Source organism: Fomitopsis serialis, assembly GCF_022376445.1.
Source record: "Fomitopsis serialis strain Sig1Antser10 chromosome Unknown B0H18scaffold_3, whole genome shotgun sequence".
NCBI classification, from domain to species: Eukaryota; Fungi; Basidiomycota; class Agaricomycetes; order Polyporales; family Fomitopsidaceae; genus Fomitopsis; species Fomitopsis serialis.
In genome coordinates, this window is record NW_025954963.1 from 1351876 (window position 1) to 1378807 (window position 26932).

Below are 26932 nucleotides of genomic sequence, written 5' to 3' on the forward strand. Positions count from 1 at the left end.
AAGACGGAGACATGTAAGGCAGAGGAACATAGATCATGGCATGACTACTCTGGACTTGGTGGACATAGGTTTGCCTGAGACGATCGCCTTGAATGCCTTGCGAACGATCGCAACAGTGTTCTTGCTTTGATCGAAGGGGTCGGGACTGCGATCGTGAGCGCCGGCGGCACGCATGACTACGCCGAACTCGTCAATAGACGCAGCCCTACGGAGGTCATCGCTGGATACCGGCGGCGGCATCGGCCTTCTGGTAGAGCGGAAGAAATGTTGGTTACGCTTTGCGTGCGTCGCCATATGGACAGGTATGTTCGAGACGGGCACCGCGGCGGTTTGGGATTGATAGCCCTTGCCCACCCGCTTCACACCAGCAGTCGACATCAGGAAGCTATTGCTGGGGTCAATACTTGTAGAACAGTAGACGGAATTCAGACTCACCGATCATAGATGTCGTCCAAGTGCTTTCGCCCGGGCGTATCAAGAGGCGCGTCTATCTGCACGCTTTGACGCCGAGGCGGGTAAGGTTCAACATGGAAGGGCGACGCAGTCAGCTCGTCATGCGATCGATCCTGCGCTGCCAACACTTCCTGCGGTCCAGTACTAGGGGACGGTGAAATAAATATACTTCTGTCAACCATCGCGGAAAGCCGCTGGGGAGGGGCAGGCGTCGCAACTGTTGAATGAGGTGAGCATGAGATGAGCCGTACACAGATGCAGTCGCTGTACTTACGCTTCTGCAGTTCGAATTCCAGCTTCGTGACGGGCGTAATGGGTCGTATCAAATCGTTCTGAGAACGCGACTTCTCGCGGCGTTTCGACGGCGACGTGTCGATCTCCAAGCTCGGTTTCTTACGAGCGGGTTCCGGCGAGCGAGTCACAACCGTAGCACGACGCCGCCGAGAGGGTGTCTCAGGTACAACGAGACTCTGGTTATTGCTAAGAATACTAGGCTGCTCCGAGGGGATCGTCGGTAGGGTATCCTCATTGATGTTGTTCGGGCTCTTCGGTTCCTCCTTCTTGTCTGCGAAGAAGCTGGAGCCCTGAGACCTGTCAAAGGACTGTGCAGTCTGGTCCAGGAAACCAGACTCGTATTCGTCCGTGAATATCTGGTTAGCGGCCAGAATCTTGCGAGGTATGCGTCCAGCAGATCGCTGGCTACGGGAGAGCGAAGTACGGCGAGAGACTGGGGCGAGAGGGAGCGCAGGCAGAGGGCCGCTCGTAGACGACTCTGCAAAGGTCTGGCGCGCATCCTCAACAACTCCTATAATACATGAGGACAGGAACACATGACAGAATGTAGTTTGCGACATACTCTCAACATTGCGAACCCAGATCGTCATACGATCCAGCTTGTTGGCAGCAGCCAGCTCCTCGTTCCGGACAGCATGCCGCACAACGGGCAGCGATGACTTGGCTGCGTCGTTTAACTCTATCAGCGACTTGAGTGCCCATCTGTAGCCGCCATGGAGTGTGACTAACCTCTGTGAACTAGATCATCATCCTCCCAGGACTCGCGTTCGCTAACGCTCATCCGGGAAATGTCATCCTCGTCGTCAATTAGCAGCTGGAGGGCAGGTGTCGATCGACCCAACGCCATGGTCGATGACTTGTAGAGCCTCATCGTCTTATCTGTCGTGCCGTAAGCATTGTATGGTGATCAATCGCCAAACTGTGACTGACCGATCGACATCCTCAAGCCATGCTTGAAAAGGCTGATGCCAGACTCGTTCCCGATGCCAGGATATTCGCCCTGAGGCGACATAGGAGGCTCTGACTCTTCTGATGCAGTTGCATCAGTAAAGATGTCGTCAACAGTGAACAATATACTCACCCTCCTTCAACGGACTGAGTGGGGTGGGCGGGAGACTGTCAGGCGGACTTATCGACGTTCCGCGCAAGAGATTGAGCCTAGGAAGATTATGCCCTCGGTCTCTCTGCTGGCCTCTGCCCCTCTCCCGTCCGTTGGCCTTGTCTCTTGCGAGATCCAGCTCACGCTGGCGCTCAGCCTCAAGGTGTGCCTGATGCTGCTCCTCCTGCGCCTTGAGCCGTTCCTCGCTAGTGGCCTTCTCCAGCTCCCGCTCTTCCTTCTGCGCCTCCTCCTCGACTTCCTCCTCGATCTCTTCCTCCTCGCGCGTCTGTCGCTCCCGCTCCTCGTCAACCTCATTCACCCTCTCCTCCAGCAGCTCCATCTCCCTCAAACGTTCCCTCTCCCTCTCCCACGCCTTCATCCTGTCCCTCACTGAATTCGAGTGCGACTCGGGACTCTTCGCAGGGCGCTTCGGTGTCACGATCTCCGCAGCGTTCTCTGCGTTGCGGTTCACAGCAGTGACGTCCTTGAAGACGCGACTACGCCGTGCCTCTTTCTCCCTCTGCTTCGCGAGGGGGGCCGATGCAGCGTTCTCCTTGCCAGAGGGTGACAGAGGCAACGAGGCAACGACCGGCGAGGTAGGCGGAGTAGGACCGCGGGGACCCAGAGGCTTGCGCGTCGTCCGCGCAGACTTGCTATTCCCGCTCGGTGCAGGCGAGACGTTCTCCTTGCCAGCACCAAGCACTGAACTGAACACGGTGGGCGTCGCAGGCGGGGAGGCCTTGATCGGCGAGAGGGTATCCAGCAGAGATGGCATGACTCCGTTCTTGGCTTGATTGACAACGCGGGCTACTAAGAGCAACGTCAGCTACGCCATAGACAGGTCACACGATCGTACCTTCTGATACCAGGAGCTTGGGCTGCGACTGCGTACGTGCATGACGCGATCTGCTCGCCCGACGCTCCGGCTTTGCCTCCTCTGATTCTTGAGCGCCCACATGCCCTCTCTCAGCTGCACCGTTCTCCTTGTCGGCATCACGCTTCTTGGCGCGTTCACGCCTGTGTTTCTCCTTCTCCCTCTCCTTCTCACTTTCTCGGTCTTTCTCCTTGATATTCTCGGCTACAGATCGTGGGGACCAGGTAGAGATGATGTCCGAGAATTTGAAGACGTCCTTCTCGAGGCCAAGGGACAACGATGGCGCATGCGAGACACTGGCCCCTTTGCCTGCAACATACGTGAGCGACGATACGAAGCCCTGCCACGCAGACTCACGATGTGATGGAGGGGGTGCTTCCTTGTGCACCCAGTACTCATCTTCCATGGCCTGACTAGCGGTGCATCTCAGATCAGCATTAGGAAGGACCATCCTTCGCAGGAGCTTCTCGAGACCCCTCGACATCTTCCACGTGCCCACCCATTTGCCACGGAGCTGCTCGGCATATCAGCGCCAGCTCAACGCGCGCAGCAGTAGCCAAAACTTACCGTGCGGTTCCAGTACCTCTCGAGATCCTCCTTTGTCGTGAAATGCTCACCCTCCGAGTACTCGAATGGCGTGCGACCCATGAGGATCTCGAAAATGGTCACGCCGAGCGCCCACACGTCCGATTTACGCGTGTCGTGTGGCATCCCGCGCGCGCGCTCAGGTGAGAGATACTAAGGAACTCGTCAGCGTGAGCGACAAATGAACACGCTAAGACGCACCTCTGGTGTACCATACGAGAGATTGCTGTGGAACGCCTTACTGGATTCAATGTCGTACCTTTCCGCGAAGCCGAAATCGACGAGCACTGGGACGTGCTCTTCCGACATGAGAATGTTGGCAGGTCTAAATGGCCAGGATGTGAGCCGATCACTAAGACTCAATGATAGACAATCACCCACTTGATGTCATTGTGGACGACGCCGCGCTTGTGCAAAAATTCCACGCCCGACAATAGCGAGCGGAACCACGGTTTCGAGTGCTTTTCCGGTACTTCCACGGGAACCAGACGGGGATGATAGGCCCTATCACGCTGCGTCAGCGAGGCTTCTTGTCAGTCGGCATAACAGCCGACACCGTCACTATTCATGATACCAGCTGGGCATTCAACACTAGACCTCATCTCGACGCGACTGAGTATGGGCCGACACTGTTGGCAGCAACAGAGCATCGTCCCCACATCAGTCTCAGAGATGAGACCTAATTTTGCAGATATAGCTGGGTTACAGTCATGGCCACAACGCGCATTGTCAGGCAGGTGCAGCGCACTTGCCCAATATTGCTTTATCCCGCAAGCGTGGTGATGCAGCCGGGTTCAGCATCCACGCCCGCATAACTGGCCCGCGACTATACAAGCGTAGCCCACTCCAGTATTGACATCTCGCGAATCACACTGCTGTGACCCAAGACGAGCATATCATTGATGCGACAGCGGCGCACGTCAACGACGTGTTTCTTCTGAGCTTGACGCAGACTGTCTGGCTAGGTGTGACGGGAATAGAGGGGCTCACATTGTGATCAATGCATATGAAGGTGTGATGATGAAGGAATAGAAGGGGATGATCGACGGGTGAGGTTGGTGTTTGAGTGATCTGACGACTTTCATTTCGTTCCATCTTGAATCAACGTCGGTGAGCGACAGAACACGCAAGACATGAGAATCACGTACAGCGACCGAACACGCGCAGCTGTGGTAGACGTCTTTGAGCGATGAACGAGTTTGACAGCGATTCTGGTGTCTCGCAGCGAGTCAGGGTTGTCCAGAGAAGGAGAGGCAGGATCGGGTTTAGGACGGCATAGCCAGACGCTTCCCCAATTACCGAACCCGATCTGTAAGAAGGAACAGCTGTAAGCACGACTGTCTCCGCTGCCCGCCCAAACATCGTACCTCTTCAATGAACTGGAGTCTGTCGGCCAACACCTGGTCGGAAATGGAGAAGATGTCAGTAGCTTCTTGCGGGGGTTGCGGAGGCGGAAGCATTGCGATAAAAGACAGCTAGGATTACAGAGCACGACAACAGAGGTGGGAGAGCAGGAGAACGCGACGGCGAGGAACGACCGAGGGCAATGACATGCGGAACAGGTTCAACTAGAAGCCAAGTCCAGGTTGAACTTGCTTCTGATCGTGAGAATGATGCACGCGGCGTTCAGCCACAAACGCGTCGCGACGCGTCTCAGTCCAACACGTGCCACTTGTGCGCTCCGTGTCTGACGAGTGGCAATGGATGTTCTGATACATCTTCAGTCTTGACATACTACCGCAAATGCTTTCCTGCAGGATCGACCATAGACCCACCAAACTGGATGATAGTGCAAAAGTGTCGCGGAAGCAAACTCTTGTGCTTAATGTCAGGAACAACGCCACCGTTCGGCCGGCGGCACGGGCAGGGCCCTGATGAAATCATCAATTAACGAATTCGCCAAGGCTAAGATCGTCCGAACCCACTCGAAAACTCGCGGTTCCTGTGACGGTACCAGTGGTGTTCACGCTCGGAAAGAAGACAGCGACTCAAGACCGTTCTGGCTCCCGAGTGCCATCGTGTAGCGGAAGACGATGACACTCAGGCTGAGGCTATCCACAGTCAAGCGAAACATAGCGTGCAATACGCGCGGTTGGGTTCCATCAGGGTGCTTAAGCCGTATGTAGCTAGCCGCTTTCTACAGTCGGTGGGGAGCTAGGGTTTTAATTTGTTTACGGCTTCAAGACATCTTGAAACGAGCTGTATCTTATGGCATTTGCAATGCCATCTATGTAAATGCGCGCTGGCAGGCGCCGACCAACCTTCGTCCACCATGACGCAGGCGGCAGGGGGTCCATCTATTGAATGACAGGACCCCGGAGGGTGGACTCTGCATACAGAATGCTATAATCAACTCGGACCGGGCGTGTGGACAATTCCACGACCATCGACTTGGAGGCTGGATATGTTCAAGTAGCACCTCCTGCTATTGATACTACACTGCGGCGGCCGACCCAAGTATGCGGTACGCTTACGACCTACTCGACACTAATGAGCCAAACGACTGGTAAGTTATCAGTAAATGACCGTGATGAAATATGTACAGTAGCCTGTGATCCATGTGTCACCACATGGTGGCACCATATCCTTTGTTCTCAATTGGACCAGCAGCAACAGCCAGGAGACTGATGTAGTATCGCGACGGTGGCCAGCGGAGCTGAAGAGAAGATCAACGGTGTTAGCACCTCGCTGGTTAACGCGCTGAGTTCTCTCTGTCCATGCATGTCATCTGAATCCTTATGCAAGCTCCGGACGCTCAATTTGTCCTCCCGAAGCGGAACCAACCTTTCCTGTCGAAGTCTTGCCAGTGGGAACCGGGCGGTCCCATGGGAAGCCCTCGGGCTGTGTTCGTTTGCCATCTCCGAGTAGTCACGGAGGATTCAGTGGTGGCAACTCGGACACGCTTCAGGCCGTGTAGGAAACAAGGAAGGTCGGTCACCGCCTTACGGCTATAAACTCGTCAGCGTTCACATGAGAAGGGAGAGAAGAAACATGGCGTACATTAGTAGAAAGTTGACTAATCGATGGTCGGCCAGTGATATTCAGCCAAGCAGTGCGAGCGCTACGGTATACTTGGGAAAAGTTGCTTCGTTGACTGAATCCTATTATACGGCGAAGCTTCTCCCATCATGTCATTCTAGGCCATGGTGACAAATCTAGTAACAAGCGTTTGAAATTTAACAAGAATCAGGGACACCCTCACCGGTATGGGTCAAGAACATCGTCACGGTGAGACATAGTGCGACTGCACGTCTTATTGCCTAGGACATTGGAGGGATACTTCTCGACGCTGGCATTCGAACACTGGCATTTTTCGACTCGGAGTTCTTGGTCCATCATACAAATACATAAACTGCGCGAAACGGGATGGACCAGCCTTCGACGCCTTCCCTAGTACGCAAGCACATATGGGCAGTGATTATCAGCGCAATGTCCACGCAACCACTGCCATGAAGGACCATACTTACCTCAAGCCCCACACTCATTGTTCTTGTTCGCCAGGTGACGCTTGAGCGCATCCGGTCGGGAGAACATCTGTTGGCAATTCGGACATTGGCAAGCAAACATCCTCAGATGCACGTTGCATATGTGCTTATGCAACTGAGCCGCCGAGAGCCCTTCTCCGCACGCATGCCCTGTGTTCAAGCGCCACTCGCAGTTGGTGCGCTGTCCCTCGAGGTGCTCGGGGTGAAACTCGCTAATATGGTCTTGTACCGTTCGCGGGGATGCATCCGTAATCGCACGGTCGCACAACACCGGCGGATGCGAGTTGCGAGCTAGGAGTTGACAGATGGTAACGCCGTTCTGGCCAGCAGGTGCGGGAGGGGGCGCAGCCATAACACTGAGAGCAATATCAGCACCCATTGGGTCTCAATGAATGATAGCCTGTACGGACCACTGTTGAGAGCGGTGATGGTGCGCTGGGGCCCCGGGAAACAAGTTGCCTGCCATTTATACTCAGGTCGGTGGTTGTTATCGGCTGCCACGAGACACTAGCGAGGAGCGCGCTTTCCACCCGCGTTGAGCTACACGCCGTGCCATACATCTAGGCAACGTGAGGTTCGGGAGAAATATGGCTTTTCTAAGTGAATCGATGAGCCGTTTACGTCAAAGTATACATTGGTGTGCCAGCGCCTTGAGCTCCCTGCGCCCGGGCTGATGCAGATGCATAATGCATGATGGCTTGACACTCTGCTCCAACGGTGACGAACACCCTGAGTCTATTGAGGATCGGACCTGCACAATGTCGCGTCCATCGCATCAACGATTCAACCGTATGACTTGAAGGTTCACGAAATACTTGACTTACAGAAGTCGGCCGCATGTGTGCCACCAGCGTTGAGTTTCGTTCCACGGAAATCTCTCATGGCTGTCACCGTGCGCATCCTCTGTACCACCACGAGGGCGGGCAACTTCTCGCTGACAAATGAGAGCCTGCAATTGCTTCGACGATTCACGAGAGTACTGTCAAGTGATGCTAGACGTAGACAAATAAACAGTCCACCGGCACCGTTGTCGCAGGTCTGCACGGACTCCACACTGCAGGAAAGTCATCTGAGCGAGTAGGCCAAGTACGCTATCTCACCTGCTGCGATCGAAATGATGGAGCCTCGCAGTGTTCCAAGGGCACATCCGCCACGCATGGTGCTAAAAGGGAAGGGAAGTTGAAGTGCAAGGGGACCCTCAGAGTGAGAGAATGCGGGGCCGTCGTCGCTGACACTGAGCAGGCTACTTGAACCATTCTCAAAAGACTCGAAGCGCCTTCCATGCCTCTGTGTGGCACACGGACATGACAGGTATGTCCAGCAAGGAATGGATGCGGCTCGCAGTGGCTGAGCGCATTGCACATGCGACTAGTTGCCGCACAACCCACGCCCAATCTATCACTGCCTTCGCAGCATGCCTTGTAGGACATGGAATCATGAGCTACTATCAAGCCTTAGAGGAAGAATGTCTGTAGCTCGGGTCCTGCTCCTAGGCAACGCTCGCGCGTGGAGGGACCCGGCATGCGTCAGCTGCTACTCTTCCAACTTGAAGGTAGTGAAGGTGGTGTATGAAAGCTTGGAATTCCCAATTCTCTGCTCAGCTCGAGTAGCCACGACGGCGTGCCGAGCGCCGCATGTTCACATGCGTAGGTGCGGCCGCCCCACGTTTCTCGACGAAGGGTGGTATTCTATTCCATCAGCAGCAGCACTGGCACAGGTGGACAAAGGGACACTATCCGAGCACATTCGCACCCCGAATACATGATCCATGCCAGTGCAATTGTCTGTCTTCGTGAAGACGTGCGCGCAGGGTGTGACGATAAGACCAGCATCGTCTGCACGGTTCATAGCGTTCCGTAGAGAAGGCCGTCGCCCACCGGGCGAACACCATGAGTCGAGGTACAGCACGGCCTTGCCTGCTTGAAAAGAAAAAGTGGAGGACCGCTGATCACCCTAATATCGACCCTGCTTTCTGGTTCAGCCGTGGGGAAATAGACCACAGCAGCGTCAGCGGGGGCAGTCACCGCTGCCATGATCATTCCCCCTCGCCTGCCCCTGCCCCAGCCCCAGCCGCTGCCCCTCCGGTTCCTCTCATCGGATGCAAAAAGACAAAAAAAGGTGGACTCACCCTTACTGCCGACCATTTACTGTCTGCCATAGCATTTGGCTGCTCGCTGAACCGACTCTCGTATGGCGCGGTGGCGCGATCGATAACATGGGCGTCCTACGCACGTATCCGTCGTCGGATGCCTGATGTCGAGGTGGCGAGGAGACAACCTCCCTCGATCGCGACACGCTGGGACACGAGCTGCGGCGGTAGTATGGGCTTTTCCAGCATAACAAGCGGGCTAGGGCCGGGTCCTCGAGGGGACAAAGTCGGGAGGTCCTCAAGCGAAGGCAACCACTGTGAGTACCGCTCGGCTACATCGTCAGTGCGCAGAGGGACATGGAGGTCACGGTGCTCGTCAGTTCTGCTCTGAGAGCGAGCCGTCTCGCTTCTCGCTTCACTGAGATGGTCGGCCGCACCGAGTCGGGTTCCCATGTAGACGTCAAATAGTCAGGAGCACGACAGGTATTTTGGATATTGACTACTCACAGTTCAATGCACATTGACCCGCATATCTTGTCCTCCTGGCACGCGGAACCTTGCCTTGGTTTTCTGGTGAGTCGTACTAGCAGAGACCTGCTAGAACATCATCACGCGTCTTCTGCATTTAAATGGGATTAACTTTGATACAATATTGTATTTTAGATCAACTTAAAGCCCATACACTTTTAATCCAATCCTATGCTTAGCCATGGCTTAGCCATTGGATTAGTCATATAGGATCAGTACAGCTTATCCTCAGGAGATTAAGTATGGCTTAGCCATACCCAATCCCAATCCAATCATGTAGCAATCCAGTTTTATCCCATGCTTAGCCATGGCTTAGCCATTGGATTAGCCAATGGCTAAGTCAAGTCTGGATTAGCCATGGCTTAGCTGTTACCAATCCCTTGGTAATCAATTTCTGAACCATGCTAAGCATAGTTTTTAGCCATACTTAATCTGAACTCAATCCTATAGTGGTCCAGTGCTTAGAGTTGCTTAGCCATCATTGACTTCTTCATATAGGATTAGCTGTACTAATCCTATATGGTTTAGCCATGGCTTAGCAATACTTGATCCATATCTAATCCATTCACAGTCTTGTACTTAGCCATCTTAAGACTTGACTTAGGCAATGGATTAGCAATGGCTTAGCTATACTTGAGCCACATCAGCAAATTGGGCAATTGCTGAGCATCTGACCAGCTGACAGCCTCATCTCAGAAGCTCAGTTCACTCAGGCTTACCAGTTGCTGTCAGAGACGAACAGTTGTCAGATAGGTGAAGTATTCTCTATTGAACAAACTTGACTACAGATGTCGTGCATATTTGTGTTGAATGTTCGAAACAACATAGGCAAAGCTCGTAATACACGGTAAACAATTGGGAAATGTCAGATTTCAGCAGCTCTACTCTTAGACTCGTAAGTTATAGCATAGCTTGTACAGTACTGATACGGTCACGCCGGCACTCATTCGTCGGCATACATCACTCACGCCCTCGATGGCAACACCACATCGCCCATCCAACACCATTATATCAGATCGTTAGCTACTCACATATGTAAGTAGATAGAGAAGCAGATACAACCCTCTCGCCGCCCGTTCGTCGGCCGGCGAGTCTGCACGCAGGGCTGATATGCTCACGGTTACCATGCGCATCGTGCCGGACGTCGTTGTGCCTTGTGCCCACCTACCCGTTCGCTTGTGTGCGTGCTGTCCGGACGTCGTCCGTGTTTGTACGCTGGGCATTCGCCCGGCGCGCTCGCAGTCGACGTGCACAGTGTGCTTCACGTCGCCGTGTCCTGTAGCTGCAGTTAGCTCGCTCACTCGCAGGTCTCTGCACTCACCCGTCTGCGCTCGCGCTCGCGTGTCCTCACCATCCGCTTGCCTTTCCCCGCCATCCACTCGCCGTCCGCACACCGGACGCACGCCTCCTGCCCATGTCCGCCCTCGTCACTGTTGCCGCGCCCACAGTGCATTCGTCGCCCGTGTTCACACGCAGTACCTTTGCCATGCACGCTTGGGGATGAGACTGTACGTAGGGGGCGCCGTGACCTTGGTCAGTAGAGTCTGGAGGGTCAGGCCCGAGGTCGAGCCAGAGCTCCTGCTGAAGGTTGTGACGGAAGAACTTCTGAGGTTCGCGAGGGCCGAGGTAGTTTGAAACGAGGACGTATCGGGCAATGGGGATGAAACGGGGATGTTGGGCATATGTGGATGGGAGGAGAAGGGTCAGCATCACTCAACAGAAGGAGAGACAGTATGGGGGATCCCGCACGGGTCTGCGCGGACGAGAGGGTCGACCGGTGAGAGGGTCAATAGACGAGCGGGTTAATAGATGAGAAGACGAGACGATCGACAAACGAGAAGGTCGACGAACGAGAGGGCGAGCGGGATGGCAGGCGGGAAGGACGGCAGGTGGGAGAAATGACGGGCGAGCGCGAGCGCGGGACGGCGGGCAAGACAGACAATGGGTCCGAGTCAGCGGTGCGGCGGCTGAGCGAGACAGCGGGCGAGTGAGTGGGTGGGAGAGCGAAGGAAACAAGAGGAGCGCAGACGAGAACGGGCGAGTGGGCGAACCAACAAGGCGGCGAGGGTGCGCGGGCGGGCTAGCGAGAGGACGACAGTGGGCAGACGAGCGTGCGGATGAGCGGGTGGGTGAGTGTGCAAGCGAGTAGGCAGATTGGCGAGCTAGCAAGAGGCCTAGGGCGGGCTGGCGAGCAGGCGGGCGAACGAGCAAGCAGGAATACGCAAGGGGGCGGGCGTCGCACTCACCTATACTATCTTCCGTGGCCCACCTCCTCCAGCGTTGTGTTGTCCTCGCGTCTCCATCGCAATTTGCGTGTGCTTTGACGCTACCGTAGTACCGACGCTAGTGTTGAACGTTGAACGTGATCCGAATCGTGGAGGAGGCAACTGAGGCAAGGAGGAGGCGACTCGCAAGAAGCGCTAAGCGCCTCAGCCACGACACGTCACGCGCGCCTCGCAGGACTTTCCTTCGAGTCCGCCTTCACTGCCATCCTCCAGTGTCCGTCCCATCCTCCCTGCCTGCTTCGCCCTCGCTAGCCCGCCGCCGACCTCTAATATATACAGGAGGGCCCGTCCGCAAGAGACAGCACGTGTCAACCGGACCACTGCACGGCCGAAGACCGAAGACCGCGCTGTACGCGACTGCAACGAGCCCCAGCGACGCGCTAAGAGCGTCGCTGGAGGCTCGCGAAGGGCTGACATGCAGGGAGAAATGCGGGTTGCGGCCAGCAGGGCCAGTCAGTCAGGTGAGTACGCCGCTTTCCACCTCGACTCCGAGAATGCCCACCAAGGACAAGTGGATGGAGTCGAACCCAACGGAGACAGCCCCGGCGCACGTTTGCCCAACGAGCACAAGCGCATACGGATACGACGCGCACTGGTATGACAAGAACAGCTCGTCGCACACCCGCTCGCCTTCCGTCTCGCTCACCCACTATTTCACTCGCCTGCTGTTTCATGCGCCCGCCGCTCTCCTCGCCTGTTGTCGAACCCGCTGTCGCTCTCCTCGCCCGCCGTCCTGCTCGCCTCGCCCGTCCTGCGCCCACTGTCTCGCGCTCCCTGTCGTCCCTCTCACTTGTGTCCCTCTCGCTGCCCTACCTACCCACCGTGTTGCTCACCCACCGTCCCGCTCGCCCGTACGAGCCCGCGCATGACCCTCCAGACCTGTTGACCCACACAGCACCCGTAGCCGCTGTGGCGGGTCTGTACCGGGGCGGGTATGGGCCCGGGTCGAGCCTGTATATAGCCGTGCTCGGCCCTAGCTGTCATGCGCAAGCTCAAGAAGGATATATCCTTCGAGCACGAGCGTGGCAAGGAGCATGGCCTGCCCACTACTAACATACTTACACCAGCCTGATGAGCCCGAGCCGAGCGAGTGCGAGCCCGCCCAGTGCCGCTCCGCGCAAGTCCGCCGAGTGATAATCCACAAGCGAGTGTGAGCTTATCAAGCCTGGTGCGTCGAGCCCGACAGATGGTCGACACGCACGTTTCTCATCCTGTGGATGCTGCGCCACCTTGGCATGCAACACTGGGACGAGGTGTATGGCCCGAAGTACGAGATGTCGACGAAGACGAAGTGTGAGTATATGTGAATCCTGACGGCGCGTGACCAGCTGACAACACAGGCCCACTGGTGTAAACCAACAGATATGCACCTGACGAGCCTCAGCATACTGCGCACGGACCCACCAGCATCGAAGACTTGGCTGTCTACGGATTCCGGATCACGAACCGACGTGCACTGGTACGACAGGGGCCAATTCGCGGTACATAACACGCCCAAGCCTGGTACGACAGAGCTCAATGAACAGCACTGCGACAAGCAACAGTCCACCAGGCACCCGGTGCGACGTGCAAGGGCCCGCCGAGCAACAGCCGAGCGTACCCCAGGTCGATGCGCATACGCCCGTGAAGGATGAGCATGGTGCACTCTAGCCCGAATGAGCAGGAGAGAGCCTGCCACGCGCACCCACTGGGTAGACGAGAGCTTGCACAATTCTACGGTACCCATATATTATGATTAGCTGGCGCTATTCTGTACAGTAGTAGTGATCAATAGCATAACATTGAGTCGATTTCTATGCCCTGGCTGATCTGGCTGACGAGCTGGGAGGTCTGACAGGCTGTCTGAACAGTCTGAGGATCCTGTCTGACGAGTTAGCATCGAAAAAATCCCAGGTCATGAGGGCTGAAAATCTGAAGCAATCTGAAGCAATCTGAAGGCTTCTGAAGGCTTCTGAACCCCCTGACAGGGCCGTCAGACAGATTTCATGTTTTCCTGATGCCATATTTGATCCATTCACAATCTTGTACTTAGCCATCTTAAGAGTTGACTTGGACATCCTTGATCTAGTTTCAATCCATTGTAATCCATTTGAATCAACCTAAGTATCTACTAATCGCTTTGTAATCTTGTCTTCAGCTGTACTTAGCCATGGCTTAGACAATACACTAACCAGTAGATTACCCTAAGTAAACATGCCTAAGTCTATGCTAATCTGTTTGCTTGTATACATTAATCCGTTGTCCATAGTCAGCTAATCCAATGCAATCCATTCTTCCCTAAATATGCGCGGCACCTCGACATTGGCAGCCAATGCTGCTTTTCAGTGGCAGTACCTAGAAGGTATTGATGTCCAGAGGTTGCCGTGAACGTCGACGCATACAGGAAAAATAACCGCCCGAAGGTGCATTGCGTAGACCACGGTCACGAAGCGCCGTGGGCGGTCGCCGAGTGCATAGGGATACAACGGCGCCAGCACTAGACACGTCGAAGCACACAGGGCATTGAGGATGGGGTTCATGAGCTATAGATAGACCCTTACTCACCTGGACATAGCCCTTGCCCACGCCTACTCAACCCCATCCAACGACCTCTAACATCATATTCATCGCCACCCACCACCCCCTACCATCGCTCGCCGTCAATGTCTGACAAAGAGATCAGTTGGCTCAATGTACAACGCGCACAGCGATATGCGTGGAGCGCTTCGCGCGAAGGAACGTGTCGCGGCGATGACTGTAACCGAGATGTCGAGCAGGGCGAGGGGCAGGGTGCTGACGAAGCATACGTAGAATACACTCACCCTAGGCTCCCTCGCTATCGTCCGCGATCACTCTACTTCCTCATCCGTCTCTTACTCCTACTCCCTTTCCCACTCCCACTCCTTGGCCGGTTTCGGCTGGCGTAGATGTAGTCGACGACTGAAGAAGGCGATCATTAGCGTAGTGCTCGCGTCGACCATATGAACGTACATTCGAGTAGTCCCACTTCTCCGCAGGATCCCTTCGTGTAGTCGCAAAGGCGTTCGCACATTGTACACTCAACTTGTTGAACATGTCCGCCTTCTTCAGTGCGTACGCTCGCGCGCCCTCTGACAACGCAGCCCTCGCCGACATGTCTTCCCAAGCTTTAGACATATTCTTGAAACCGAGGATCGTCCGCTTGAACTCGGCATGGAGCTTGTTGATCTCCTCGGTCACTCGCTTCACCTCCGCCCGCGCCCGAAACCATTGTACTCGATCGACTAGCGAGCTGTTAGCACTACTGCATGCAATGAAACAACGAACAACTCGCCCTCCAGTTGCCATGCCTCCGCATCATCTTCGGTCGCCCACGGAGGGACAACCGTCCAGATCCATGCCCGCTCTTCGCGGCTGTCCCCTTGTTCTCGCGGTTTACGCCAATTCTTACTCTTGAGGTCTGTTACCAAGTTGATCGCCTGTAAGACGTCCTCAGCCTTGCCGTCGCTCAACGCGATGAGGCGGTCACGGTTGTAGTTGTACAAACCGGCTAGTACCCGCGTGCGTGCTGTCGCGTTTGTTACCTGCTTTTGCGACCGAGTGTTGTCCTTCTGCCCGCGCGCGTGCTTCTGTTTGTCCTCGAGAAACGCACCCTGATGGTTGATGGACTGCTTGACCGCAGCCAAGAGGTCGTACGCACGTCCATGTCGAATTCTTCGCTTGAAGACCGCCAGGGCCTCCAGGCCTAGCGTGCTGCGCTCAGAACTCGAGAAGTCGGATGGCAGGGCGAGAGGCTCGTCTTCAGGCCTACCGCTTACACCGTCGTCGTCGTCGTCGTCGTCGTCGTCGTCGTCGTCGTCGACGCCGTCCCCGTCGACGTCCGGAAAGTTGATGTGCGGCATCAGTGAGCTCTGGAGGTCCCGCCATTTCTCCAGTTCGCAACGCAATGCACGTCGCTCAGTACCCATTCCGGTCTGCCCTGATCCATCCTCCGCCAGTTCCGCATTGAGTTTCGTGGCCTTCTTGAGTTTGGCGCGCAGCTCGTATCTACATGGCGTCAGTCACGCTCCTTATTGGGAAGCACACTCCATATTGGGTGCAGGCGAACTTACTGCCGCTTCTCAAGGTCGAGAGCCTTGCTGAAGAAGTTGGTCGTGCCTTGAGGTACCTTGTCGGCCGCCGCGGCCGTAAATTTACCTTTGGGAGTGATCTCCATCTTCGCGAGGTCTTCGTACACCTTCCCTGCGCTTGGAACTGAACGAGCGTGAGCACGAAACCGTAGCTAATCAGGTACGGACGTGACCGTACCTTTACTTTCGTCGAGCATGTACACGCTTTGAAGAGGCTCCGTTTTTTTGCGCTTCTTGCTCTTGCTCGTACTCTTGCCCTTCTGCTTCGTCTTCGCCTTCTCCATCGATAATGCGACCGGTTGGGCGACCTCCAGCTTCATCCACTCCGCGACCTTGTTCCCCGCGAGTTCCGTGAGTGCGTTGTAGAGTGACGTCTTGTGGTCCTCTAACGCGAAAGCTTCGTTGAGTTTTCTCGCGAGGAATGAGGCTGCACAGGAGGTGTCAGTTGCTGACCAGTATGCAAGGCATCCACTTACCCGCCGTCTCCATTTTACACCAGTTCCAGTAGTTGTGGACCACGTTGAGGGCGTTGTGGCGGTGTCCAGCGCCCATCTCGCGAGTGCTGAGACCGACCTGGTTATGCTCCGCCCACGGGTGTTCGACACTCTCTCCATGCGAAAGACCGGCCCCCCACGAGTAGCACAGCGCGTACAAAATCTGGCATAGCTCCTTGTGCGCGAGCATGTGGAGCTTCGGTAAGAGCAGCTGCATGCGGTCGAGCAGCGGAACGAGGTGGGGGAACCGCTCGCCGAAGCGTTTCCGCAGGTTGACGCCGTATATACAAACAACATCGTAGGTGAAGATAAAATGGAGGAGCTCATCGAGCCCCTCCAGTGCGCCTGCGAGTGCGAAGTCCATATGTCCATAGCTACTTTATGGTCAAACACCACACTGGTATTCGATAAATGTATGGACGACGTACCGTTCGCCTTTCTGGAGGTCGACCATGGCCCCCTGCCGAAAGCAGCCATGCCGTATGCATATCACGGCTACGACGCCGCTGACCTCCAAGTTGCGGAACTTCCCTGGCCGTTGAGCGCGTCCAACCTTGAACCCGCTGCACGTCTCGGGCTAACACCATGTGAGTCCGCGAGGAAGGAAGCTAGACGGGTGTTCGTACTTACAGCCGGTTCTGACGCAATCTCGTCAAGGTAATTCTTCATCTTCTTGGGGTCGACGAAGTAACCCTTGCCTTCGCATAAACTGACGTCGTCCGGGTCGTCACGTTTGCACTTCTTCTGGAGGCCGTGGTTACCGTCGCCTCCGAGCTCGCACGCGTGTACATAGCTGTTGCGATGTAAGTCCTTGACCCGTGTACGAAATCGCCGACCATTTCACTTACGACAGATCCTTCGGCGTGTCTTTCCAGTTCACGGGCATGTTGAAGCCTGGCCACGGACATGCGAAACATGGTACCGTGATGGAGGCGCGTCGATTGGGTAGAGATAGCCCATGGTGCAGGCCAGCCCTTTTCTCCGCAACTAGGTGCTGCCATAGTCGTCCTATGAGATTAAGTTCACGATATCGGTTCTGCGAAACGGTCAGTAAATGATAGATCGGGACGTAAGGAGCTCACCTTTACAGGGCGAGTTCCCGAGTTGTCGGTGAGCCGACGCAGCGCCTCAAAATAGTCGTATGCTCCTTTCTTCGACGCCAGGAAATGGAGATCCCACTGTCTAAGGACGTCGAACGTGAACGCGCTCTCAGGGCGCTCCAACGTTGCCGGAAAGAGGCCAGCACGGAGGAGTTGTGATACCGTGTCGAGCTTGTGGGGACAATGACATTCGTGAAGTCGTACACGATGTATGCCGTTACTGTGGGTGATCGTGTACGTGATGGGGGTTGCGGTCGGTCGAAGATAACGACAGCGATCCCCATGGTGGCCCAGATAAACAACGAGACCGATATCGCTGAGATCCTGCTTCTCGAGAAAGCGGCCGGTCCACTTGTCTATCCAGTGGAAAGGGTTGCGGGCGTGCGAGGAGACGAGGCACGAGCAGCATTGCAGGGGCGCCTGCAGGCAGTCGCCGCAACGTACCGTAGCGGGAGCTTGCCCACAAGCACACTGCGCCCCAATCCCCACCGGTACCTCTCCGGCCAGAATGTCCTCGAGGATACTGGCGAAACGAGGCTTCCACTCGTCTAAAACTTTGGAAATGCCGTTCTGCGGAGGCGGAGTGAGTGGCGAACACACATTACATTGCCGACCGACGTACTTTCACCGTGCGAGGCTGCCCCACATTGGACGAACTCCCGGGTGTCGCGCTACTCGGCGGTGCATTTACAGACGCAGGCTTACTCGGCGCCTGTGGAGGGGGGCTTGCGAGGCGCGGTCGCTTCTGTGCAGGAGTCGCGTCTGCGCGGTGGGTGAGAGGTATTGAGTATTGTGCAGGACCGTCTCGGCCGGCAGAGATAGCTTGACTGACGGCGATAGCAGGAGGGAGGATGTCGTCGACGTGTGCAAGAGGACGTTTGAGTCGTCGACGCGATCCGCTCATGATACACCTTCCACGCGGAGGCAAGGAGACGAGTACAGTATTGAAGTTCAGTGGAGGATTCGTCGCATGGACTGTAGCATACAACGAGACGTCAGACTACCAACAGACTACTCTACTCCGTAGGCACTAAGTCGCGACAGACGCCGCGAGACCATAGATCCCATCTCAAGCAACACGATTCGACCCGGCAAATACATGTAGAGTACTAATTCTAGCCGCGGATATGCGACATGGCGCATCAGCGCGTCGGCCCGTTGCCACATCCGTTCGCCCGCGCGGTGGAAGTACAATACTCCCGGCAACGGCCTTGGCTTCATCGACGGCTGGTTCGGTGAAGTACAGCAATCGAGGTCGCTTGCTGGCTGGTCGTGAAACGATCTCCGTTAGGTGGATCTGCTACGTGCTTCGACTCGGCATGACGACTTACTGTTCAGCCCCCTGGAAATCTCCTACACTGTATTGGCGTCGGGCGATGTCCGGGTCGCCGCCCGTCTGCGAAGAGCGCGAGTGATGAGGTCTGTTGAATGTTTCATTGGTCAGCCGGCCGCATGACCAAACGTCGCTGCCATGTTACTTACGCATTGAAGCCGTTCCCGTAAGTTATGCCACCATTGAGGCGAGTGGATCGTTTTGTGTGGCAGCTAAGGCAGTCAGTAGTGAGCGATACGCTCTACCGTAGCATACCACAGTGGCCTCGTACCACAATGAGAGTTTAGAAGTCGGCCTCCAGAGTGAAGACGCGGCACCTCAACCGCAGGAGACCCCACGGGAGCGTGTCGTGCGGAGGCTGAGACAGCTGTAAAGCCATCTCGCTCACCCGCTTCTTGATGTCGTTCTTGCGGCGGCGCAGATTCCTCGAGCGGCGAGGAAGGTCGAGGGAGACGTTGGGAAGGTCGAGGGAGACGACAGCGACGAAGCTCGAAGGAGACCACGACGACGACGGTGATCAGTAGGATGAATCGGATTGGGAAGGATTGACTTAGACGCGGATTGGCCGCGAAGCGTGAGTCACAGACGTGACTCAAACTTCCTCACATGGTAATAGTCACACAGGTCTCACGTGTGTGACTAATCCGCGCGTTCATTCCCAACCGTTCTCTATTCACTCGCTAATCCGTCGTCCTCGTCGCCCGCGCCCTTCCTCAAGTCTCGACACCGTCAAGGCCCGCTTCCCCTTTCTTTGAGTGGCGCGATCCAAGGGTTTACACCCAAGGTCGACCCTCTTCAAACTGTGCGCGACAGGGTGTTTCTCCCTGTCGACCAGTTTGTTCGACCACTGGGCGCGCACCCATCGGCGACCGCTTCAAAGACGGTAACCCAGGATTAGAAGGATATACTCGTAAGGTAAGCTGGTGAACATCAGTCTCGTTGTACACGATCCGCTACAACTGTCGGTAGGGCTACGACTCAAGAGATAGCCCACGGCGCGCTGGACCTCTGGCGGTACGATCGTGATATCGTACTGTTCTCATACTCCCGTTTCAACGTGAGTCGCGTGGCCTACTTTGGCATGCCGATCTCAACCCGTTCATCCCGTAGAGATCCCTATACGAGCAGGTCAACGGCGCCTGCAGACTCAATCCCAATGAACCGGTGCGTTCTCGTAGCACTGACTTGTCACTCCACATTGCTGATATCTCCTCCACACAGTGAACCGTCACGCCGGCGAACGCTGACAGGCGATCACCCTGCGCCAATCGCGCAACAACGCTTGACCGATGCAACCCGGCGGCAAGAGACCGATCCCCAACGCCTGGGTGGATCTGTCCGTTCTCAACAGGGCCCGCGGGAAGGTGTCGATGAAACATGTTTGGAGGGCCAGAGGACGTCCGAGACGCGACAGCTTGTGCTTCGCGAGACACCCGCGCTCTTCGGTACGTACGCGCAGCAGCTCGTCCGATTAACCAAGCTGACTTTCGCGCAGACAAGAACAAACCGCCAAGCCTCGCGTGGAATGACGCTCGGCTCGCGACGGAGTGGAAGATGGATGAGCGCGCTGTTGTCACGACGGCCAATGCCTCGTGGATGCCGGAATTTCCGGTGGCGTCACCGGGGCGGATCTGTACGCGGGCGGACGGTCGATGGGGGCCCCAAGAGTATTCGTTGTGGCCCCAGATGTATCACAAGAATGTATTACACCACGCATGTATTCCTGCCATGGGCGAATACGTGGAGGGCTTCGAGCTCAACGTGAAGTCGATGTTCGACCCCGTGGACCCAAGCCGCTGGGCTGTCGACCTGACCTGTGGGGTGCCCGACCTCGGACTTCTCGACTCTACGTACCTGAATGAACTCAAGAGGACGGCGCAACGAGCGATCCTCAGATATCAAAGCTGCGGCGCCGAGAAGGAGGAGAAAGAGAAGCAGTTCGGTAACCACCTATGTCAAACCATCTACCAGGCCCTCGACCAGCTGGCTATTCTGCCGACGTGGAGAGCGCACGCCGTCGCCCTTGCGACGCATATCCAGAGGCTTGCCTTGGAGCTCTGCGGCCTCATCGTCCTCTTCGACGTCGTTCAACCCCGTGTCAACAACCTCTCTTTCGTGGCGAGGAAGGCTCTCGGCGTGCGCGGCGCATTCACGGACAATGCGGGGACAGCGCAAGGGCTCTTCCGTCTGGGAATTCCAGTATGGTACATCCAGCCTCTGACGATGAAACTCCGCGTCGTCGAGGTCGTTGACCCCACCCCGGTCTCCTCGGTGATGAGCGAGAACTTGTCGCAGCCGCGCTTGTATAGTGGTAGTGGAGATCTGGCGGGCATCGTGCAACACCCCGGTGATTGGCCATTCAAGATGCAGCACGAAACCCTGAAGACCCTTCTGGACGCGAAACTCCCGGTGTTGCCGCGCGAGATACCCGATACGGATGGACCGCCCCCAGCCAAGAAGGCGAAGGCGGGCGACGACACAGATCCGAATCTCGATCGCGCCAACGCGTCCCAATCCGGTAATCCGTCGCGCCGGACCCACCGTGGCAAGCGAAAAGCGGCGCCGGCTCAGCCCGTGGCAGCACACCCGTCGTTGTGCTACCAAAAGCCGTCCGGCTGCGTAGTGCCGGACGTCTGGGCAGACGTTCTGACGGCGGTTGGCACTCTGCCGCCCCCGTCATCCGCCGCCACGTATTTTTGGCCTCCTCCCTTCTGGTTCGAGAGCCAGGGAGAGAAGGTGAAACGATACTATCATAACTACGTCAGGATCCGGGCGTTCTGTCGGCAGCGGTTGCTCGATCCCACCATCGGTGCTGAGCCACTGCGGATTGCAGAATGGCGCGACACCCTATGGGGCGATTACTACGTGCAAGGGAGCGAGACGGCGTCGAACGACATGGGGAAGAAAAAGAATAAGGACCGTCGGGACGTTCAGCAAAACGTTCGCCGCCTGTTCTCGAAGACGGCGGCGTTGCCGACGTACGACAGTGCGCAAACAGTGCAGTGGGGCGCCATTCGGCTGGATGTGAACTCGACGAATGAGGCCGCCGTGCGAGCACAGATCTTGTGGGAAGTCCACGAGATCAACTGGCGGTGCGAGATGCTGCAGCTGGACGCAGCTCTAACGAACTCGAGTCAATGGGGGACACTACAACGTTGGGAGCGCGAGTCGCGAGTGAGCCGTATCTGGAGTCCCTTGGGATCGGGATTGCGTGTGATCCCTCGTTGGGAGCAAGGTGAACGCTCAAGTGCGGTCTGGTTGCGTCCTCCGCAAAGCGGATGGCATGACGCTATCACCACACTTGTAGAGTTCGTCGAGGTCATGGCACGTTGGCCGCAGCTGCCGGCAGAGTTGAAGGTCTTGCCCATGAGCCTCTTCGATCACGACGAAGAGGTTTTGCTTAGATTACAGCGCGCCGCCGTCACGTTTTACGTTCGCTCTTTCGTAGACACTTTCCATCGTTTGCCCACGCCGCCCGCGCAGATACCGAATGAATGGCTGTAATGTATATACCGTATACTGTACCATGTATCACTCAAGACGCAACGGACATACCTCTGCGTGTCGGACGATCAACCTAATTCCTGCTAAGTGGCCGATACTTCATCTTTGCTGAAAACTGACTTCGATAGTGACACTCGTGACAGTGTTATTGGTTTAGTACTAACCGGATCGCATAAAAGGCGGGCCGTTCGACAGCCCTCAAGCCATCGCCCTCGTCTCGTTCTTGCACGATGCCGTCGAGCGATCGTCGTGTCAAGGCAATCGTGGCCAGTTACCTCCCCCGAGGGCGCTCCTCCGCTCTAACCTGCTGCGGTGCGCGATTTATCACGATGTGAAGCACCTCCCGGTCGTCAGCCTCGAAGACACGGCCCCTCGTCATTTAGGCATGGCATTCGGTTTGGTAAGTGACTTCGTCAGCATGTGTCTATCTTCTTTCGCTCACGCAGTATATACCAGTGCACTTTGGCGGAAGGCCGCAGGTGTGTGAACCATCTCAAGCCCGCAACTGCGCAAATGAGCGATGCCGACCTGCGACGGGCTCGTCGAGAAGTCGCACAGCTAGATCCACCCGCCGTGTTAGGCGGGTTGCTGTACATCAGCCCAGGCGCACCAGACCCCGAAGAATCCGAAACAGAGGCGAGTACGGCGCCACACAAGAGAGATGATCGCCCGGCAACGATCATCAAGGAGGCTTACATTTATGTCAAGGTACGTCGACCTTGAAGTCCACGAGTAGCACAACTGATCTTATGATACTAGGATGGCGACGCTCCAATCCGGGTACCGCTAGTTTGCGCGGTACGCGAGGACGACCTCCTGGAAGTCATTTTCAATCAGCCAATCACTCGCGATGTCCTGGGGCTCAGCGAGAACGACGCGGAGTACGAGCCGTTCGACATACGCTTCTCCCGCTTCGTCTCCTGGCCTCGCCCGCGTGTCCCGCGTTACATCCCTCGAGAGGACGTTCTAATGTACAGGCGAGTTGGCGTCCGTGACTGCCCAGGAGCGCAGAATCTCGCCTTGGGACGTCGCGACGCCCCGCCTCTCCCGTCTTTACTCGATCACATGCGCGCGAGCTCGCCGCGCTCCCCCGCACGGTCGCTCACCGCGTCGACGACGTGCACAGACGGTACTTCGTCCCCGGGACAAGTCCTGCGTTCCGGGCGGGTCGTATCACAGCCGACAACTCCTTCGACGTCTGCCGGAACGCCTTCGCGCCGCGCTCGACTCCGACCAAACAACGATTCCCCTAGCACGAGGGTTTCAGCTGGGAAAAAGAGGAAGCGTGAGGACGAGGCGGAGGGTGAGGCGACGCCGCGCCGGGCAGCCAAGAAGGGAAAAAACTTGACGCTCGGGCCTGACGCCCTCGGGCAGGTTTGGGAAGTGTTGGCTGAGGATATATTGGTCTTGGTGAAATAGGCGTAGCCGTAGTACTACGATCGCGTTTACGATCTGCTCAACCAGATCTTTGATACCTTAGGTTACTTCAACCAGATCGCGATCGTTTCTGTTCCGGAATGGGAAGCACTAATTTGGGGTGGTCTAACCGGCAATACCGTCGCCTGTTGCGAAGTGAGCCCAGATTTGCTACATGTCGATTGGCGTCTCAAACTGTTTAGGAAAACAAACGAGCATTTGGAAAAAGATGTCGCCAATCGTGAGATTGATTCACCTCAAGTTCACCTGGAGTTCGGACTGACCTCGTCTTAAGACTCACCAAGGTTCAACGACGTTCATCCGCCACCAATCCTGCTCAATCCCCACTTGACTTGCTTTCGATATCACCGTCTTTGCGACCAACGACATGGCAGCCCAAGACCAGCCCAACCCCTTGCCAGCCGTGCAGGCTGCGGCTCCCGCGAACCCGAAGGCCGATGACAAGGCAAAGGCCCGGCCGCGCACGGACTGGACCGTCAATGGGCTCGACGTCGTCATGGACGGGTTTCTCAAGGAGTGGAACGGCCTCCCGGACACCAAGAAAGCCAGGAAGCAATTCCGCGTGCGTGTCCTCAAGGAGATACTACCCAAGTGGACGCAAGAGACGGACCCGGAGGACGTAAGTTTTTGCTTTCATCGCGTGAGACCCGAGAATGACTATATTTTGTACACTACAGGCTATCTACAACTACTTCAAGAACCACGGCGGCAAGTCCTTGCAAATCCGTGCGTCCAGCCCCGACGACGTGAGCATCAATTCCAAGGATCTGTTCGCGAAGACCCGAGCCAAGGGTCCGTCTGAGCTGTGGGCGGAGGTGCCGGAAAACAAGGCACTTGTCTTGCAGAACAGCGAAGGGATCAACCAAGTCGGAGCTGGAGGGCGACAGGCGGCGTCACGGCGATTGCTCTTCGAGCAACTACCACCGGAGGAGAAGGCTATTTGGGAGGAGAAGGCGCGTGCACCGCTGTCCCGCGAAGTCTTGGACGCGTCGATGGCACGGTGCGTGTCCTTTCGTACATTGTACGCAACCGCTAACTCAAGCCCTACCTAGCAACCGAGAGACCTTGGTAGGCAGGGTTTCCACTCTTTTCCAGAACTCCATTGGCGAGGGTGTCAATCGCGTCGGCGACGCGGTGTTCTACCTGTTCCTGGGCTACAAAGATCCCAGGAACCCGGTTCAATGCAAGCAGTAAGTGCACAGGGTTGCCGACGTGATACACAACTGACACATTCACAGTCTTTACGTAGGGAACACACTCGAAGGGCAGAACTTCCCGAACTGGGCGGGCGGACTCGCCGCCCAGCATGAACAATGGCGACAGTTCTGCTGCGCCGTCCTCCGTAAGTTGTCGTCTCGCTCGCTGAGATGTTGGTACTGACAATAGATAGCTGACCGGCCCGCCGAAGAGCTCGACGAAGAGTCTGACGAAGAGTCCGCGGATACTGAGGTCGGCATAACCTACGAGAACGACAGGCCGATGCTGCCGCCCTGGGATGCTGACATGACATCGCGGAAGGCGACGGAGATCCTATTGGTCTTCTTCCGTGCGTCGTGGAGTGAGTAGACACGAGTCTCGCGGCGAAAGGGAACTAACCTATGCTCTGCAGAACAGGCTCATCGTAGCCTCGCCGAGGTGCCCAACCTCCCGATGGACACCATTACTCAGCGGCTGATGGCGCTCGAGTGGCCGGCCCCCGTCTTCAGCGATCCGGATGGACTGACAGTCGTGCGGCTCAGCATGCTGTGGGAGAAGATCCGCGACAATCAGCTAACAGCTAATCACTTCGCCTTCGAGAACGTCGCGCCACATGGCGAAGACGAGCGCGTTCGCGACGACGCGGTCGAGTCGGGGTCAGCCGATGTTGGAACGGATGGAGGCGAGGAGGAGGGTAGCAAGGCTGCGGAAGACGTCGTCATGGTGAGTACTTGCGATGTAATCTACTAGGTGTACTCACAGTGCTTATTAGCACGAGAACTCCGTCGACAATGGCGGCTCGGGTGATGACGAAGATGTCGATCGCGCTGACGCTGCCTCGGACAATGGGTCGGTTAATGGCGGCGGCGCTACGAGCGTCGCGGCGATCAGTGAGGACGAGGAGGACGAGGATTGGGAGGTTGTCCCGTCGGAGGGAGCGAGTGAGGATCGCGGCGGGAAGAATGGTACGTCTACCAACCAACTAGACAGCTTCCGATGGCTCATCACCTTGTGTGGTTGATAGCCAACAAGCCCATGCCTGCGAAGAGGCTTACGAGAGGCCGACGCGACGGTGAGACCGAAAGCGAGAGGATGGACATCGACGGCTCGGCGAATGAAGACGACGATGCGACCGCTAGCGACGCGGACAAGCCTACTCGCAAGAAGCAGAGGGTGGCTAGTGGTCGCGGCACGGCGTCGGCGTCGGCGTCGGCGTCGGCGTCGACGAGCATCGGCAACGTCAACAGGTGAGCCTTGTCTCTGTAAGTATGGACCGTGCAGGCTGGCTGATGTCTATTATGATGCGATGTCTAGTGTCGGCAAGACTCGCAAGGTCACGAATGCGTCTAAGGCTCCGTCTAAGGCTCCGTCTAAGGCTCCGTCTAAGGCTGCGACTGGTGGCACGTCGGCGTCTACTCGGGTCCTTCGCTCGACGCCTCAAGGTTCTAAGTAGGTACAGTATTCCGTTCATGTCTTCCATTGCTAATGTCTGTTGTAGGCATATGACTCGTGCAGCTGCTCGCAAGTCCTGAGTATGCCTCCGAGTTCGCTGCTTGCAAGGCCTGAGTATGCCTACGAGTTCTCAATGGTATGCATCTATGCCTGACCTTTATGTTATGTGACTGTGTTCTTGTGGTTGGTTGGCTTCGTGGCTGATTGGTTAGTGGTGGTTGGTTAGCTTCGTGGTTGGTTAGTTAGTGGTGGTTTAGCATGTCCTCGGATTAGATATACCCTTAGGATTAGCAGTAGAGCGGCCTAAGTAGGTTCTTAGGAATGGTTCAGTAATAGATTAAGTGTTTGAGACAGTTGACTTTGTAGTGGATATGTGCGACTTAACATTGGATTAAGGTTGCTTTGGAACTGATTAGTATGGATTGAGTGGTGTAGTATATGGCTTAATCTCGGATTGATACTGGATTGATTCATCTCAGTAGATAGATTAGTAGATGCTTAGGTTTGTTTGAATGGATTACAATGGATTGAAACTAGATCAAGGATGTCCAAGTCAACTCTTAAGATGGCTAAGTACAAGATTGTGAATGGATCAAATATGGCTCAAGTATAGCTAAGCCATTGCTAATCCATTG

At 56.0% G+C, this 26932-nt stretch overlaps 8 protein-coding genes across 8 annotated transcripts; 3 read left to right on the forward strand and 5 right to left on the reverse strand.

Annotated features, from left to right (window-relative positions):
• Window positions 1-33: 33 nt before the first annotated feature.
• B0H18DRAFT_1113952 (uncharacterized protein) lies at window positions 34-4765 on the reverse strand (the record flags this gene model as incomplete). Its single annotated transcript, XM_048033052.1, has 15 exons — window positions 34-385; window positions 436-670; window positions 728-1258; window positions 1310-1426; window positions 1477-1626; window positions 1678-1776; window positions 1829-2653; window positions 2703-3029; window positions 3078-3234; window positions 3288-3458; window positions 3507-3630; window positions 3687-3809; window positions 4296-4400; window positions 4454-4614; window positions 4673-4765. The coding sequence occupies 15 exons, from the start codon at window positions 4763-4765 to the stop codon at window positions 34-36; spliced, it is 3570 nt and encodes a 1189-aa protein (XP_047899942.1).
• Window positions 4766-6414: 1649 nt separating this feature from the next.
• On the reverse strand, window positions 6415-7347 carry B0H18DRAFT_326876 (uncharacterized protein). The gene is made up of 4 exons (XM_048037591.1): window positions 7201-7347; window positions 6773-7146; window positions 6508-6695; window positions 6415-6441 (listed from the first exon to the last, which is right to left on the reverse strand). Exons 1-2 carry the CDS (start codon window positions 7254-7256, stop codon window positions 6774-6776), a joined length of 429 nt encoding a protein of 142 aa, XP_047899943.1. The 5' UTR covers window positions 7257-7347; the 3' UTR covers window positions 6415-6441; window positions 6508-6695; window position 6773.
• A 5379-nt stretch (window positions 7348-12726) lies between these two features.
• On the forward strand, window positions 12727-13342 carry B0H18DRAFT_950813 (uncharacterized protein; the record flags this gene model as incomplete). The annotated part of the gene is made up of 4 exons (XM_048041981.1): window positions 12727-12842; window positions 12879-12985; window positions 13055-13195; window positions 13245-13342. 4 exons carry the CDS (start codon window positions 12727-12729, stop codon window positions 13340-13342), a joined length of 462 nt encoding a protein of 153 aa, XP_047899944.1.
• Window positions 13343-14650: 1308 nt separating this feature from the next.
• B0H18DRAFT_859881 (uncharacterized protein) lies at window positions 14651-15447 on the reverse strand (the record flags this gene model as incomplete). The annotated part of the gene is made up of 2 exons (XM_048039696.1): window positions 14651-14951; window positions 15026-15447. Coding segments are annotated over 2 exons (723 nt in total), but the record flags the coding sequence as incomplete, so codon positions are not given.
• Window positions 15448-16221: 774 nt separating this feature from the next.
• On the reverse strand, window positions 16222-16638 carry B0H18DRAFT_867934 (uncharacterized protein; the record flags this gene model as incomplete). Its single annotated transcript, XM_048039900.1, has 1 exon — window positions 16222-16638. The coding sequence occupies one exon, from the start codon at window positions 16636-16638 to the stop codon at window positions 16222-16224; it is 417 nt and encodes a 138-aa protein (XP_047899946.1).
• A 21-nt stretch (window positions 16639-16659) lies between these two features.
• On the reverse strand, window positions 16660-17938 carry B0H18DRAFT_868044 (uncharacterized protein; the record flags this gene model as incomplete). The annotated part of the gene is given in 4 exon segments (XM_048039916.1): window positions 16660-16845; window positions 16857-17067; window positions 17123-17310; window positions 17357-17938. Coding segments are annotated over 4 exon segments (1167 nt in total), but the record flags the coding sequence as incomplete, so codon positions are not given.
• Window positions 17939-20261: 2323 nt separating this feature from the next.
• Window positions 20262-22211, forward strand: B0H18DRAFT_867928 (uncharacterized protein; the record flags this gene model as incomplete). The annotated part of the gene is made up of 1 exon (XM_048039898.1): window positions 20262-22211. The coding sequence occupies one exon, from the start codon at window positions 20262-20264 to the stop codon at window positions 22209-22211; it is 1950 nt and encodes a 649-aa protein (XP_047899948.1).
• A 1804-nt stretch (window positions 22212-24015) lies between these two features.
• Window positions 24016-26377, forward strand: B0H18DRAFT_1113955 (uncharacterized protein; the record flags this gene model as incomplete). Its single annotated transcript, XM_048033053.1, has 10 exons — window positions 24016-24267; window positions 24326-24669; window positions 24701-24838; window positions 24887-24990; window positions 25039-25206; window positions 25258-25568; window positions 25618-25810; window positions 25870-26092; window positions 26160-26294; window positions 26344-26377. 10 exons carry the CDS (start codon window positions 24016-24018, stop codon window positions 26375-26377), a joined length of 1902 nt encoding a protein of 633 aa, XP_047899949.1.
• Window positions 26378-26932: the final 555 nt, after the last annotated feature.

Excerpts from the sequence above, each read along its gene's own strand:
- B0H18DRAFT_326876 (XM_048037591.1), bottom strand. The coding sequence starts at position 7,256 with ATGGCAGGCAACTTGTTTCCCGGGGCCCCAGCGCACCATCACCGCTCT. Across the intron at positions 7,147-7,200 it reads CATCACCGCTCTCAACAGTG|TGTTATGGCTGCGCCCCCTC; the intron begins GTCCGTACAGGC and ends TATTGCTCTCAG.